The following is a 16,741-nucleotide window of genomic DNA, read 5'->3' as shown; positions in this document are numbered from 1 at the left end:
CAAATCTGTGATCACATTTAATGGCTCCAAAAACATTGGGGCTACGTTTTTGAGATACAGAAGTCATACTTAAAACTAATGGTGATATAGAAATTTGGTGATAACAATGTCTTTATGTCTAAATTCAATACATTAACATTAGGGAGTCAGACTCAGCGCCAACTCTGAATCCTTAGATGGTTTCCTCACGATGTTTTCCTTCACCGTATGTGGTCATAGATACAAAATCCATTGGTGCACAGCCAGTACGACCTTTGAATCACGCCCTTAATCTAGGCTAACTTTTCCCCTATAACATTGCAAACAAGGAAAGCCGAAAGGAACAAATTGTCTAACTGCTGTTTCAGTTCTTTATTTCTTCTGTGTGGATAACAAATGAATATAGTTTCAAAGTTCCTAAGAATTTACACGTAGCTAAATGTTGATAAAATTGACGTCGAGGCAGAATACGAAATTCCACCCGTATCACCTCGACGTCCGCCGTTCCACAACTGAGCGTTTTTCAAGGCAGTTTTTGCCGCGCACCACCACTATGTGGAACCAGCTGCCCACTGAAGTATTTCCGAACCAATTCGACTTAGGGTCCTTCAAGAAAAGAGCGTACCAATTCTTAAAAGGCCGTTAACGCACTCGCGAGCCCTCTGGCATTGAAAGTGTCCATGGGCGGCGGTATCACTTAACATCAGGTGAGCCTCCTGCCCGTTTGCCGTTGCCCCCCTTCTATAAAAAAGAATAAAAAATTGAAAGAAAATACTTATTTTAAGTTCTTTAATATAGAGCTTTTATATGTCTTAATTACATGGTAATTTAACAACAACAGGAGATAATTTGACATCTGTAACTATACATAATTTTAATTTATTTCCGATCCAAAAGTAGGATTCTCAAACTGTTTAAATGCAGACTGATAATTTGGATTCTCGTGGCTCTCACAATTTTCGGAATGCAATTTTTTCTCAAACTTCTCATATTCTTGCTTATCTCTCCGTTTGGTTATGTATTTCCAGATTATTATTAATAATAGCACAAGTATTATTAGACTGCCACAGACGATTCCTCCGAGTGCTGTAAACAGTATAAAGATGATATGTCAACAATAAAAATCCCGATAATTGGGTTTTTGAAAAAAAAAAAAATTGTGATAAATGGAAAGATCATATAAGTTTTATAAAAAAACTAATTTTTTTTCTAATAATAATAAATAATATCATTTGTTATTTGTACAAAAATTGCGTATTAGAAAAAGAAAGGACACTCGTTGTCTGGGTGCAGAGAGCATACGCGAATTGTCGGCACAATTTTAAATTCAAATTAATTTTAACATTTTAATAGTGTATTACTTTTATAATAACTTAAGCTAATAAGACTATTATTATATGGTAACAGACGACGGGATACGACTTGGTTTAATACTATATTTAGATGTTTGGAAATTGCCATATTTAAATCCGCTGTATAATTTATACATCACCAACTAGCCTAATAGAAATCATCATGAAACTGATACAGATATCTGAAACCCAAACCTAAACGGTTGTAGCGGTATTGGTATGTATGTACGTATGTGTGTCATTTTCAAAGAACAAAACGTTTTACCAAAAACAATTGAATAGTACTTACTAAAATAACTTTCAGCGCAGTTCAATTCCGACTGTATAATGACATCTATACCGTATCGGTCTGTAGCATATCGGTATACCATCTGCGTATAGCAACCAACATCCACTCTAACGTCTGGGCATTTCGCCCAACTCTCCGTAATATTGCTCATGACTTTAACGTTAAGGTGATCACAGTCACATTTCTCCTTTCTCAGGTGGCATAAAGCACATGGCTCTAGGAGGTGGCATTGTGGAATGTGGCATGAAGGGCATGGTGATATGTGACAATGCTGATTTTGTTCGTTGCGAGCGTCCCATGATGATATTGGTTCGCATTTGCACAATCCGCATTCACATTTTCCACGATTATTGCATACCTGGAAAATTATTGTATTGACGTATAAAAATAATTATGATAATAGACTTTAACGTTATTAAAGTAGGTTTATTACAGTTTAAAATATCATTACATCTAAATCAGCCCATTTATACTTAGTATTTTAAAGTGAGCAAGTGTGTGTGTAGTGCATTTTTTATTTCTATTTAGATGTAAAAGTTGCTAGCAAATATTTGAGATGTAAACTTTAGACGTATCCAATGTGTGCGTATATGTAATTTAATAATGTTTTTTTTAACATAATATAAATGCGCCTTAAACAACTTGCATAGGAACTCCACAAAGTAATAAATGCTATTTTAAAGAAAACACTTTTTAACCGGATTAAAGTTATGAATAAATAATAAATAAATTAACAATTATTTTACATAATTTTAAATTTAACCGACGCGTCAATACCAACTCTGGGGAAATAAATACAGATAATACAACTTTTTGTACAGCTGTGATACTTTTTTAGCACGCGAAACTTCGGTAAATTTATAATAATACATAACTTTAATCCGGTTAAAAAGTGTTTTCTTTTAATGTGTAAAGGTTATGTTAATAAGAGACAATACTAAATGCTATTTAAAACCTTAGTTTTGCCACTGTAAGGTTTTGCATTATTATTTGATGCCGACGTATTTTTTAGTGGTTCATACTTTGTCAAACGCAGGGTTAACCAATCTAGCGTTTAAAAACCGAGAACCAAGGAATTAAGCTTAGCCAAACAAAACGTTTTATGATTCATGAACGTAACTATAGACTATAATCTATAGTTAACTAATTCAAAGTATTCCTATTCCCATATTTCCCGTATTTCCTTTCAAACAGTTACCAAAATATTTAATAAACATATTGTAAAGGTCTTACAACATCTCCATCGGAACAGGGGCCTGCAGAGGTGGGACACGAACAGTCAGGACGAGACCAACCGTAATTGCATCTACAGGTGCCACAATCGCATGTCCCTAAATTTGAACATATGAACCCGTTTATACCCCTCGGGCAGCTGTCTTCGTTACACTCACAAAATTTACCTTTGAACCTGCAATTAATAAATTGAGGAAAAAATTAAAAATTTACTTATTAAAATATTTAAAGAAATTTATTTCTCATTACAAAAAATGTGTTTTTATTTACATGAGAAACTTAATATAATATAAGAACGAGATTCACGTCGCTATCTAGTCCATTGAAATGTTATATTTGCTGAAAATTTGTTAGAGGACGCAATTTTATTTATGGAAGATGTAGGGGGTCAATACAAGCTTAATCCCAAGTTTGTGGGGTTGGCGCCCTTGTCACCCGGCCGCCATCTTGGAAAAAGGGGTGAAAACACGTTTTTGGCTCTATTTCCTAAACTATCCATCATACAAAATTTTTGTGACGACATATTGTGCAGCAAATAGCCTTGCCTACAATTATGTCTGTGTGACTTTTTATCATAAAGCTAAAATTCAAAAGCTATAAGTAAAAAAGTGAAAAAATATCCTTTTTTGCTTAATATCTTTTTCTTTTGATTTTATCAAAATATATATTTTTTTAATTTCATTTATTGCAAAACGCTGTTACAGCGCCCAAAGTTGACCGGGTTCGTCAATGCTTAATACAAGCCACAACATTTTTACTTTACTTTTATGATTTCCATTTTTAAATTTTTTTCTCATTTGACATTTTTTAAATAAAGACATTTGGTCATTTGTTGTATATTTAAGTAGTGATATATTTTCCGAGCGAGCGCACGCATAAATAATTGACAACATATATATATTATATATGTCAATCCTTTAACGGACATTATTCGATGTTTTTAGAAAACGCTATTATCCAAATATTATGGATATGTCTGGTCGATTGGAATATGATATACTTACACATTTATATATATATCCGTTCTATGTAAACGTTGATCTAGTAAGATATTAAAAGAAATGTTGATCCACCTTCTTGCAGTGTATAATTGGCTCTTTACAAATATAACTGATATACTTTGATCCGAATTAGAAATGGAAGGCTTGTTTGGGGATCTGCATCGGTCGCTTTGCAACATACTTGCCATCAAAAAATACATTGACATAATGTTTTTGTAGATCCGTAACGGTCGCAAATATTATACCGACGAGTCAAATGTGCATCCGTTTTATATGCGAAATCTTACTAACTAACGTTGATCCGAGGGTTTTTGACCTTGACCTTTTAGTCTTTTAACGATGAATATAATGACGACCCAGTCGTTCAGTTGAAAAAAATTGCAATAGAAAAGTAAAACAGTTACAAGAAAGAAACACACAAGTCAATAGTGGGGAAAGTAGCCAGAACTTATCGACTAATGAGGGCGTAAGTGTACTCATAGAAGGAATTCCGGATTTTGGAGGAGGTAAAGTTGAAAAAAGCGTTAATAATACGGCGAGAAAACGTAAGTGGTACCGAAGAAATGCATGTTTCTACTGTCAAGCAATTGTAACTATACGTAATTATTCTAGACATCTTTTACGTAACCACGCAGATGAAATCGAAGTTCTTCAGTATAAAGCTATTAATGATACAGACCCTAAAATACAAAAGCTAAAACGACAAAAAATTACAGATAAATTGAGAAACAAGGGATTTTTTTTACACAATTCTAATAGCTTTGATCGGGACGCTCATTTAACCTTATTACCATCAAAACGAAGCAACCAGGGTACCTCTAGTCCGTCAACTTAAGCTACTTGTAAAACATGCTTGGGTACATTTAAAAGATCTTCATTTTACAGACATTTAAGAAATTGTAAAGCTTCTGAACATGTTCTTCCGTCACTTAAAAGAAAAGCATTGTTTAATCACAGCTTAACAATCGTTCCCAATACGGCGAACGCTTCGATTGAGCTAAAAGAAAAAAAATACTGTCGCATTTTCTTCGTTCTGATGAAATTTCATTAGTAGTTAAAAATGATCCATTAATCATAGCATACGGTGCTCGTCTCTTGAAGAAGAAAAAAGAACGACGAAGTCGTAAAGCGATTAAAAAAAAGACGAACTATTGAAAATCTCACTGACGCAATTGATCCTGAAAACAATGAAACATTTGTAAGTGCCATAAAATAAATGTGTGGCTTTAATGAACAAACAGGCATGGTCAAACTTACTAAACTAACAAAAATAATGCGAGAAAACATAGATTTAGAAATAGCTTGCCGTGAAGATTTAAAAATGCCAAGGTCCAACCAATATTTATTTCCAAAACCTGGTACACAAGAACCTTTTGAGGGCGGTAAGTGTTTAGATATGATAAAAGAACAGTGTAATTTGAAACGCCCCGAGATAATTACATCAACCGGAATGAGACATCATATTGCTACAATGTCCCAAATTCATTCTAAACAAAATGATCATTATACTGAGCAATTGGCATGATTTCTTGGGCATAATATTGTTGTTCATGCACAAAATTATAGATTGCCTATGCAGGTATTCCAAAAAGCTGTTGTAGGATCTCAACTCTTAGAATATGAAAATATATTAATGGAGAAGAAGAGTAACATAATAGAAACGATTAGGTCTCAATCATACCAAGAAACTAAAAACTTTGAGGAAGAGACGCCATCTTCAAAAAATTCGGCAATACAAAGCGACCAATCTAACATCTTACTTACAAACCCCAAAATATCTATCGAAACACCAGAAACTACAGTCAATAAGAACATGGACGATATAGAAATTGGAGACTATAATGAAGTAAACGATAAACAAGACAATCATTACAACCAAGATCCTAAAAATAAAGACCCCAAAATTAAGCCAAACAGAAGCAACACGAAAAGAAAATGGTCAAGTAGTACAAGTGAAAGCGATGTTGATGATGATAAACAGATTCGAAACGAAATAAAACTAGACGAGCCAAAGAAAATAATATATATCATAAAGATTCTAAAAATAAAAATATCAATATTAAACCAAATAACAGAAAGACAAAAATAAAATGCCCAAGTTTAAGCGATAGTGATAGTGATAATCCAATTCAGAAACGAAAAAAAACAGTCATAGAAAGTGGTCGGATGAAGAGATACAATTAGTCAAAAAATATTTCCAATCATACATAAATAAAAAGATAAATCCAGGCAAAAACAAATGTATGGAAGTTTTAAATAAAGAACCTAAGAATAGGACTTGGATGCAACTTAACACGTATGTTAACAATATTTATAAAAAAAGTAAATATATTTTAATGAAGATTCTGTGTGATACGTCAAGTTATATAAGACTATATCGAGTATTGGTAGGACTGTTGCGAAGGCCAGTCTGAGGAAAGGCCAGACCTTTGTCAGTTAATCAACGGCCAAGCGGTAGCTAAACAACGCTACGGTGTCCCGGGATGAAGGGCATTATTTGCGGAGTAATAACAGGGCTTCGAGACTCTAGATCTTATATCTCAGGGTTACTGAGTGCAATACAATATCACATACTCTGTATGACATAAAGCTGCTGGCATGCATGAAGCTGGCCACGAAGCTTAACATCGGGTAAGCGACAAGCGCGTGTCGTCATAAATTTCCTTACCATAAATATATATCATACCTATAAACATAAAAACTGAATAAATAAAGAAAAGTTACTGATTAGGTGGTCTTGCAATAAATTATAGGAATTAAACCATCCAAATACCTTAGGTAAGTCCAGTAGGAGGACTTGCTGACTTCTGATTGGTCCATTTGAATCGGATCAACAACTATCGGAGTGGATTTGTATATTGGATCAACATTTCGGTTGCGTTTCCTAAACTTCAACGGAGTAAATCGTTGATCCGGTCGGAACCACATTTGTATGAAAAATATTATATTGGATCAACAAAAACCACCCGGATCAACATAGGTTTTCGGATCAACAAAGTGCTCGCGATATAGCACGCATGATCAACAATTGACGGATTGATATAACTAAATATATATATATATATATATATATATGAGTTTAAGGGACGAGATGAACATAAAATGTTTGTGAGTTAGATGAAAATTTTGTAGTTTTCCAATCTTTTTAATTCGGAGACAAACACAACAAAACAACAACCATGAAAATCGGTCCAGCTGTTCTCGAGTTATAACTGTTCGAACAAACCCGACTTAGTATTTATAAATAATATATTTCATTTCATAATATAATTAATTTCGTTTGTTTCAGACACTATGTCCAAATACATTTTGTATACTTAAATTTTCTTTTAATTATAAAAATATCTAGAACTAAATAAATATCATAGTTTATCTTGTCAAACTACATTGAAACAAGTGTTAAATTTAGGTAGTGTTAATTTCGTTTGTTTCAGACACTATGTCCAAATACATTTTGTATACTTAAATTTTCTTTTAATTATAAAAATATCTAGAACTAAATAAATATCATAGTTTATCTTGTCAAACTACATTGAAACAAGTGTTAAATTTAGGTAGTGTTAATTTGAGGAAAATTTTAGATTTTATCATACTATAGTCATATTTCGAAAATATATATTAATATAGACTCTATACAGAAACTCTTGAGTCGTGGGGTTCAAGTACACAGGCGCTAATTAAAGATTTAAGCCTGGTAGATAGTACCGGTGACCCCAGAGTTGGTGCTTTCCTCGCTCAAGGAATAAGTATTGCACTACAGCGAGGAATAACTACCAGCGTTAAAGGTACACTGCCATAGGGACCAAACTTTTTAATTAGTAGGGTAAAAATATTATAAATATTGTATATTTGATTATTATTTATATGTTTAAATAATAACTTATATTGATAATAATATATTTATAAATAACACTCTTATTATAGTGGCTAGGCATGACTTTCAACCCCAAGTTATGCGTTCAAACCTCGGCTGCAATTACTTACTCATAGAATATGCTAAAGAAATTAGGAAGTATTAGACTCAAAAAGCTTCATTACTACTTGTCCAAATGAAAAATAGTAAATAGGTACATAGGGATAATATTCTTTCGAATAACGGGCCCGGCCCCACATAATTTACAATACACAATTTATAAAAGAACTATTATATGAATAAAATAACATTTACCTTTCTTTACATATACATGATCCGCACACACAATCACCTAATCCGTTACAAACTTTGTGAGAGCCTGGTTGACGGCAAGTGTCGTTGCCCAAACTGACGTTTTTGCCTTTGCACTGACAGATATCCCCAGTACTGTAAAACATATGAAAGAACTACATTAATATTAATAAGATAAGATCTATAATGGTTGCCCTTCTCCAAAGGTAGGGCTCTAGGGGATTCAATTCTTATTGTTTTTGAAGTGAAACTTCTTTATCGGGGTTGGAAAAAAATTTAGTGTAACATTTTTCGGTTACGCGTCACATGTTTCGGTTACGCGTCACATGTTTCCCTACCACGGTTGATTCGAAGAGATTCTAAACCATTAATAACAAAAATTTATAATAACTATAACAATGATACTAAAAATTATATTACAATTTATGAAATTCTGTAATAATCTTAGTGGTAATAAGGTAAAATGAAATAATTGTATTATTTGTATTCAAGTCTGTGATATTAAAAGCCTTTTGTTAAACTTTATCTAATTTAACTTTATTTAACCAATTTCTGTAAAGTTGGTTGCATATACATAATTTTTCGAAAAATAAGGTCATAAAGTAGTTTCACTTCTAACGTGTGTACACTAGTACACGCACATTTTTATTTATTTTTTCTAGGATTTGTCCACGAGTTATATTTATATTTTTATCTTCCTTTAGTTAGCTTAACCTATGTCTAGTGTTGTCATACAAAATAAATGTTCCCCACAAAAAAGTACTACATTTTTTTGGATGTCATTGTTGATTGCGCTGGCAACAAATTGACCAATTGTTAAGTTTAACTATAGTTAAAATAGACATTGAAAAACGCATTTACGATTTTACTAATGGTTAGTCATTTAACTATAGTTAATGTAACAAATGGTTATACCATTTTTTACTACGGATCAAAAAACTGGCCCTAAATCAAAAATTTTCGTTTCAATGTTTCGACTGTATATTTTCAATCTCCATTATTATCATGCGCCTGAAAGATTGCCGACACTCTTGTTTCTGAGTTAAATATCTTAGAACATTTCTTTTTTAAATTCAAATTTATAATTTCTTAAATTATATAAAAAACTAGCAGACCCGGCCAAGCGTTGCTGTAACTAAGGTTTTTATTATATTACATAGTAGTAAACTATTCAAAGGCAAACGGTAGAACACCAGTCATGATGACCACCATGCTTTTTTCGCGGTTATGCCATTAAATTGTAGTTTATGTGAAACGTTGGTACTTCCTACACAGCGCCATCTGTTAGAATTGTGACTGTCCAATAATAAACAAATAATATTGCGGGTATAAATTGAGATGTAAGCTATCCTATCTTATAAGTTAGATCAAACTGCACACGGTGTGCAAATTTGAATGAAATCGATTAAGTAATTTAGGAGTCCATAGCGAACAAACAACGTGACGCGTAATTTTTGATATGTATTAAGATTACGAAGCAATTTATTTCACGAAATAAAACTTTACTACTTAAAATTAATTGTTTGTTGTTTACATTGTTTTGTACACTATGTACTGGTGCTTCTGATGTAGGTACACTAAGTACTGCAAGGGTTTAAGATAAAAAAAAACCCACTGACCTGCCCTCGTCACATTCGCATATTCCACATCTTTTAGTACCGCTAGACGAACACAAGCTCGAATTTTCTTCTCGTTTACAATCACATGAGTCAATAATTTCAACGTTTACAGTCAGTTGTTCCTTGACCCCTTCATTTACCAAACCTATACTGATATTTTTATGAGAGAAATACTTTAACAGTTTTATAGTTGCATTTATCTTTTTCTCTCCTCCCGGTTTCATTTTACACATTAGTGAAATGCAATCCGGTTCGAAAGATATTTTAAAATGGTCCCGGTATTTTGAATTCATGTTGACTCTTAATTTCAATTGGCTCGTTATGTCCTGAAACAGATTTTAAGATTTGTAGCCTATACATGCTTGTATCGTTCCTGTTTTTGTATTTAGTCCAATTCTCTGATAGGGAGTGGAGTACATTTCTACGTCTATATTAGTTATTTTTAGCACAAACTCACTGACCACTTTTGTGATAATGAAACACCGGATCTCTAGATTGTAAGTTGTTTTGTGAAACAGTAATTTCCCTTTTTCTTACTCGTAGATAAATAATGTAAATACAAATATGTTCATACCTTATAAATCGTTTTTAGAATGGTCGGCATACCATCTTCAACGTTCGGTTGCTCAAAACTTACGCATTGTGATCCTGACACGCCTTTAGTTAAAGTTTTGTAAGTATTTTTATTATCGTTATTAACAGCAAATATAACAGAAATCTCCTCATCAGCTGCTAGTTTATTTATAATGCTTATAGAGGGATAATCTAGTTCTAATTCTTTAGAATAATAACCCTTATTGCTGTGACATTTTCCGTCAAAAGGTTGAGAAATTCCTCCATAACCACCATCCCCTGCTGCGTGAAGGGTACTGTCTGTTAAAACTATGATTATTTTTCTCGACTCTTTTCTCCAGCCAACTAAATCATTACACACCATTACTTGTGCAAGCGCATCTAATGTTCCTTCTTGGGTATCATAGTTTAAACCAAATTCTGTATTATTGACTACATTTTGAAATTCTTTAAAGTCATGAGTCAGCTTTAAGCGATGTCTAAAGGAGTACGCTAAACTACTGTTTATAAGGCTGTAATTATAAGATTTATGTAAGTATTTCATTAAAATATAAAAAAAGTGTGGCACTCGGGGACTGCCGCGGTTAAGCTATTGCATAGCATTTATCAACTTATGCAATTATAATTATTTATTTATATTTATTTATGCAGTAATTTTGTTTTCTTTGAAATTAATGCAAGTTTTTTCTTTGATATTAATTCAATCTACCACTCTACCAGAATCAGACTATATATTATAGTCTGTTTAACTTTAACGCGTACGCCGACCGCTCCTATATTACGTCATCGAGTGTTAGGTCATTTTCGTTACGGAATTTCTTGATTCGGTCGCCGCGCTCTAAGCCCGCGATAAAATCTATGCAATAGCTTAAAAATCTAGTTTAATCAGACACTTACGTTGTGTATGGTAGAGTGTTTTTATCCACGAAAGTTCCCATTCCTATTAGTACGTTAGTTGACATACTCCTCATAGTTTTATAAATGTTTTCACTGTTGTCTCGCGTTTGATCTTTCATAGCTTTCATAGTTGTCGATCCGTCCATGAGGAAATACAAATCTACAGGGTAACTATCAGCATTTTTAAATGAAAATTCAAAATTTTCTTCTTGACCTGGTCTAAGCTTGATTTTAACGTTTTGTGGTTTTATCTGAATAACATGACCAGCCTCTGAAGAAAATTGTTTATTTTCACCAATTTCCATGGCACTATTCGGATTTATTGTGTTGCCAAGACACCAATCCTTGGAGTCTGCATTTTCTGCAGACCTACATCGAGTGTCATTATAATTGTCCTAAAAAGAAATAGTTATTAAAGTCTCTGTTTTCTTTAAGTAAATTATACATTTCAAGAGATATTTATCTTTTCACCTTGTTAGGTTGCTTATAATGTTATTAAATGTATTTCGGAAAAATAATATCCTTATCGGAACATTTAGATTCTGAATTCTTCTGTGACTTTAATATTTTTGCCGCACTGGGATATTTGATTCAATATTTCCTTATAATTATATTGTAATCTAAGGGAACTCACCAAAGCACACCAAATACACTGATTAGGGTCTCTAATACACCCTTCGCATGTAGAATGCTCTTCACATGAATAAGAGCATTTAATTGCATAGAAAACACATAATGTCAGTAGTATAAACTTCATTGTACAATAAGTTATAAAGCAATAGTGATTTGAACAAATTATTCTGAACTGAATTCTAATTGTGATACGCGTCCTACCCTTTACATTTTCCTTAATTAATGATTATTATTAGATGACACGTTACAATAATTATATTTTGTATTTATAGAAATTAATGATCAATAACTAAGTTAAAGAATACTTAGTTATTGATCATTTTGCAATATTACTAAGATTTAAGTTTAAGTTTAGGTCAACAGAATTGTTATGCTTGTATAGATCTATAGACAATTTCGTAATTCAAGAAAAATATGATAAGCGTTGTATCATTGGACATTTCGTTTTAGTAAAAATCATAAGATTTAAGAATAGTATTTATAATATATAAATCTATTTTATTAATTTATAAATATATCAAAACGGGAATATTAAATGTAATTAATTTGAATTGGAATGTCCGAAATAATGACGCATATATTATATTTATCTTCCTGTAAACCAATAATAATTATAACATTTCCTCAACCAAAGCATACTTTATAGGATCACACATAATATCAGAACTAAACAATGAAGGTCGTGTTTTTGATATGCCTTTATCTTAAGTTAAATTTAGTATATTGTGAATCAAATTGTAAAAATTTCAAGACATGTAGTGGTTGTATAGGATACAATCTAGACAAGTGTGTTTGGTGCTCTGCTGTAAGTACTTTTAATCACTAATATCATACAAGATCGAATTACAAATATTACTGTGCAACAGACATTTCTGTTAACAATTTTATTTATCTTCTTCTTATCACTATAAGTTCCAAAATAAGATAGAAATATCTGAAGTTATGTTTATTCTTTCGACATGGATAGATGTAAGTTTAAACATTACCTTATTTTCAGAAAGAACACGATGATCGACGTTGCCAAACCTTAGAGTATGCTGAAAAAAACAATGATTGGTGCAAGGAAAACTACTATAATCCCCCAGAGATTTCAAGTTTCAATGTCGTTCAAAATGACACATTTAATGTCGGTTTAAATGGAGCAAAAGTAGTGCAATTTACGCCTCAAATATTACAAATAAAAGCACGTCCTAATGCATTAATTCCTTTCAAAATGAAATATAAACCTGCTAAAGATTATCCATTAGATATATACTATGTCATGGACTACTCTGCCACAATGAAGAAGCATACGAAAACGCTTATTCGGCAAGCTAACAAAATATACGAAGAATTGACTAGATTTACCAATAATGTTCGTTTCGGTATTGGAAGCTATGTAGAAAAACCAGCGATGCCTTTTGTGGAGTAAGTCATTATTAAAGAAAATAATCTAGTTTCACATAATATCCTGCGGTACCGTATCGGCCTACAGCCACAGACCGTGCCAGGAACGGTTCTGCGAAAAAAATATTAAATATCTAAAGGAGGCAAACAAAAATGAAAGAACGGGTTTCGCAAGCAATTGCGCCCAGCTCGCCCATGAAAATAAAAATATATCTCGCGAGACGCGTAAAACGTCATAACTAATCTTTTTAGTAAAAATGTAAGACATCGAAAAAGTCCCTAAACACAATGGCAGGGGAGTAGAGTAAACAATTCAAAAATATATATATCCTGCGATACCTTAGATAGCCTAGATTATTCGTTGGTTTACTGACCATGTGTGCAGATATTTGTTAAGATATTTAATGATTTTATAATTTTCAGTTTAGCACTTCATAAATCATATTCCTTTAAAAACCATTTGTCGTTAACTGATGACGTGAAACTTTTTATTAAAAATATTGGCGAACCGGACGGCTCCAATTATGATGACCCAGAAGCTGCCTTCGATGCTTTAATGCAAGCAATGGTTTGTAAAGACAACATAGATTGGCGAAACAATGCAAGGCGTATCATTGTTTTATGCACCGATGGTGTATATCATAGTGCAGGAGATGGAAAATTTGTTGGAGCTATAAAGCCTAATGATATGAAATGTCATCTTGATAATAACACCTATTCAGAAGCACTAACGTATGACTATCCTTCAGTGAGTCAAATCAACAAAATTGCTACTGAAAACAATATCAAGATAATATTCGCTGTGGACCCCAAAGTTCAAAGATCTTATGAAGCTTTAGAAAAGAAAATTCTTGGAGCGAAATATGTTCCCTTAACCGGTAATATTGTCGATATGATAATAAACGAATATTTGGTAAGTAATTAAATCAGTTTTAACTTTTTTTCACATCTTAACAATATCTCATTATCTCTATATATCTTGTAGGGGTTAGTAAGATCAGTGGTAATTGATTCAAATATACCTCGTCCTATTCAATTAGCAAAGATTGTACCTGATTGTACAAAGAGTGGTATTTGTGAGATTAAACACGAGCAATCTTTAGAAATGGAAGGCTTTTTAAAAATAAACTCATGTCCATCCAATGAGAAGAAAATGAAATATTCGCTGGAAATAGGTCCAGTATCATTGGATGAAAAATTGAAAATAGAACTAGAAATCGATTGTCATTGTGATTGTGAGGCCAAGGGAGAAATGAATTCAACTTTGTGCAGCGGCGCAGGTATATTCCAATGTGGAGTATGTAAATGTAATGATGATAGGTAAGAATAAGGATAATGGAAAATATAATACTTATAGCACTGGATATGAGTGTAGTGAGACCAATTATTTCTTATTTTAGATACGGCAGTATATGTGATTGTAAAGGAACGGACACAAATACAATTAATTTTGATAAATGTAAAGCAAATGTTGATGATGCGAACTACTGTAGTGGTCGTGGAATATGCAGGTAAATTAATGTTAATAAAACATATAGCCAATTTTGCAGAAAATTTAATTTCTCATAATAATGCCTTTACTACACGCAAACCAGACCACATAAGCATCCTCAGGCCCGAGTACTCCCTTCCGGGTGATCCGTAATTTTCCAACCGAGTGTAGATCGATTTTTTTCAATGTCTCAGGTGCGGTAAATGTGAAGAGTGTAAAAAGGGATTTTCTGGGGATTTCTGCCAATTTGACGACAATGCTTGTCCTCGACCAGGTGGCCTTCTATGCTCAGGTCATGGTAGATGTCAGTATGGTACTTGTGCATGTGAACCAAAATGGATTGGCGATGACTGCCGATGCCCAGATGATGAACATAGTTGTATGGCACCCATTTCCAACGAAGTAAGAGTAAATTACGTATTTTATAGTTTTATTTAATTCAACATAGACTGTATATTGTCTAACAATATACAGGCGATAATTAAATTTAAGAAGCATTGTGTGGGTGTCCTATCTATAACTGGTAATAACGGTAGATCTTTGTTTATTCGAGTGTTACATATTTTAGGTGTGTTCTGGAAGAGGACAGTGCAAGTGCGGAGAATGTGTCTGTCAACGACAGAATGGTACAACGGAAATATGCTCTGGAAAATTTTGCGACGATTGCGAAGAGTTGACGCAGAAGCGTTGTAAAGAGCTTGAGGACTATGCCCTATGTAATTTCTATAATAACAAAACAAAGTGCGATGAAGAATACAATCAAACGACAACGGGTGTCATACTTGTTAATAAGACAGAAATGCACGCGCCTGGGCGCGAACATAAGGCAAAATGGTGTCACAAAGCTTTAAAAGATGACAAAACACTTACCTTCTTATACTATTATCCGATAGCATCTATTAACACATTGGAAGTTGTAATTCAGAATGAATTAGATGAACGAGCTAAAGCGAATATTTGGGGTATGTTTTCTTTGCTATAGGCCTAATATGTAACTACTATACTTCGGGTCTGTTTCACAATGTATGAATAAAGTACCAAATAGCTATGCAACACATAAATTATTTAGAGATAAAATGTGCTATTTGTCACTTCATCGGACTCATAACTTGTGATGGACTTTATGTGACGAATCTGACAGTCGTGAACCGCAACAATAGTGCTTATCCTACCAATAAATAATAAATAGCTAATTAGGAACTTATGTATAACTTATCCGTACATTGTGAAACAGACCGTTAAAGTAATTATACTTCAAATCAATAACGATTTAAGGGTCGTATGATTTAAAAGTTTTCACTACTCCTAAAAACTAAATCAGCCTCATTGCAATTATACGTATTTTTCTGTCAAATTGCTGTTACAAAAAGTGGATTATTTGTATGAGGAGATAAGTACTCAGATATAACTGATTTATTTTATATATTAAATAATATTTTCACTGAAAAATTATTTTGTGGATATATTTCCAGTTAGCTCTCATATATATTCGCTTGCGTTACAATCCTACCTATGGATCAAATAGAATATCCTCCACTGAAAGATACACTTACAGTTCTTTTGCTGTTGGTTCGTTACGAGAAGTGCTAAATTTTTTTGGAGAATCTACAAATTTGTGCTACATACAATTTATGCGTGCATTGATCTCCCAACTATTTATTTGGGATTGAAATTATAATCAATAATAAAATATATTATTTTAGTTGCTGTCGGAAGTGCAATCGGTGGTGTATTATTAATTGGTCTCCTCATGGTGATTGGTTGGAAGCTTCTCATAGACGCTCATGATAAAAGGGAGTACAATAAACTAATAAAAGAATCTGCTGCGGCCGGTTACGATGTATCAAACCCATTGTACAGAACCCCGGCAGTAAATTTTAGTAATCCAGCTTACGATCGAAGAAGTTGATCAGAAAATGAACTAGTTATAATATATTATATCGGGAAAGAATGATGAACATTAACATTAATACTATATCCGGCTCGTGAATGTCATTTAATATGCAGTTTTTAGTCAAATTTAGACGTTAAATTTGACTAAAAACTGCATGTATAACTCATGTTAACTAACGTTAGGCAACTCCCTTAAGTCAAAAACGTATGTTCACTCATAAACCGCCAG

At 32.9% G+C, this 16,741-nt stretch overlaps 2 protein-coding genes across 2 annotated transcripts; one reads left to right on the top strand and one right to left on the bottom strand.

Annotated features, from left to right (window-relative positions):
* Positions 1-791: 791 nt before the first annotated feature.
* LOC125051213 (integrin beta pat-3-like) lies at positions 792-11,948 on the bottom strand. The gene is made up of 8 exons (XM_047651419.1): positions 11,743-11,948; positions 11,109-11,503; positions 10,213-10,723; positions 9,639-9,964; positions 8,023-8,154; positions 2,854-3,028; positions 1,621-1,978; positions 792-1,065 (listed from the first exon to the last, which is right to left on the bottom strand). The coding sequence occupies exons 1-8, from the start codon at positions 11,863-11,865 to the stop codon at positions 854-856; spliced, it is 2,232 nt and encodes a 743-aa protein (XP_047507375.1). The 5' UTR covers positions 11,866-11,948; the 3' UTR covers positions 792-853.
* Positions 11,949-12,376: 428 nt separating this feature from the next.
* Positions 12,377-16,608, top strand: LOC125051249 (integrin beta-PS-like). The gene is made up of 8 exons (XM_047651461.1): positions 12,377-12,546; positions 12,739-13,148; positions 13,551-14,040; positions 14,113-14,447; positions 14,528-14,638; positions 14,814-15,021; positions 15,188-15,581; positions 16,323-16,608. The coding sequence occupies exons 1-8, from the start codon at positions 12,415-12,417 to the stop codon at positions 16,526-16,528; spliced, it is 2,286 nt and encodes a 761-aa protein (XP_047507417.1). The 5' UTR covers positions 12,377-12,414; the 3' UTR covers positions 16,529-16,608.
* Positions 16,609-16,741: the final 133 nt, after the last annotated feature.

Source organism: Pieris napi, chromosome 7, assembly GCF_905475465.1.
Source record: "Pieris napi chromosome 7, ilPieNapi1.2, whole genome shotgun sequence".
Taxonomy (NCBI): domain Eukaryota; kingdom Metazoa; phylum Arthropoda; class Insecta; order Lepidoptera; family Pieridae; genus Pieris; species Pieris napi.
This window is presented reverse-complemented; position numbering and strand designations above follow the sequence as displayed.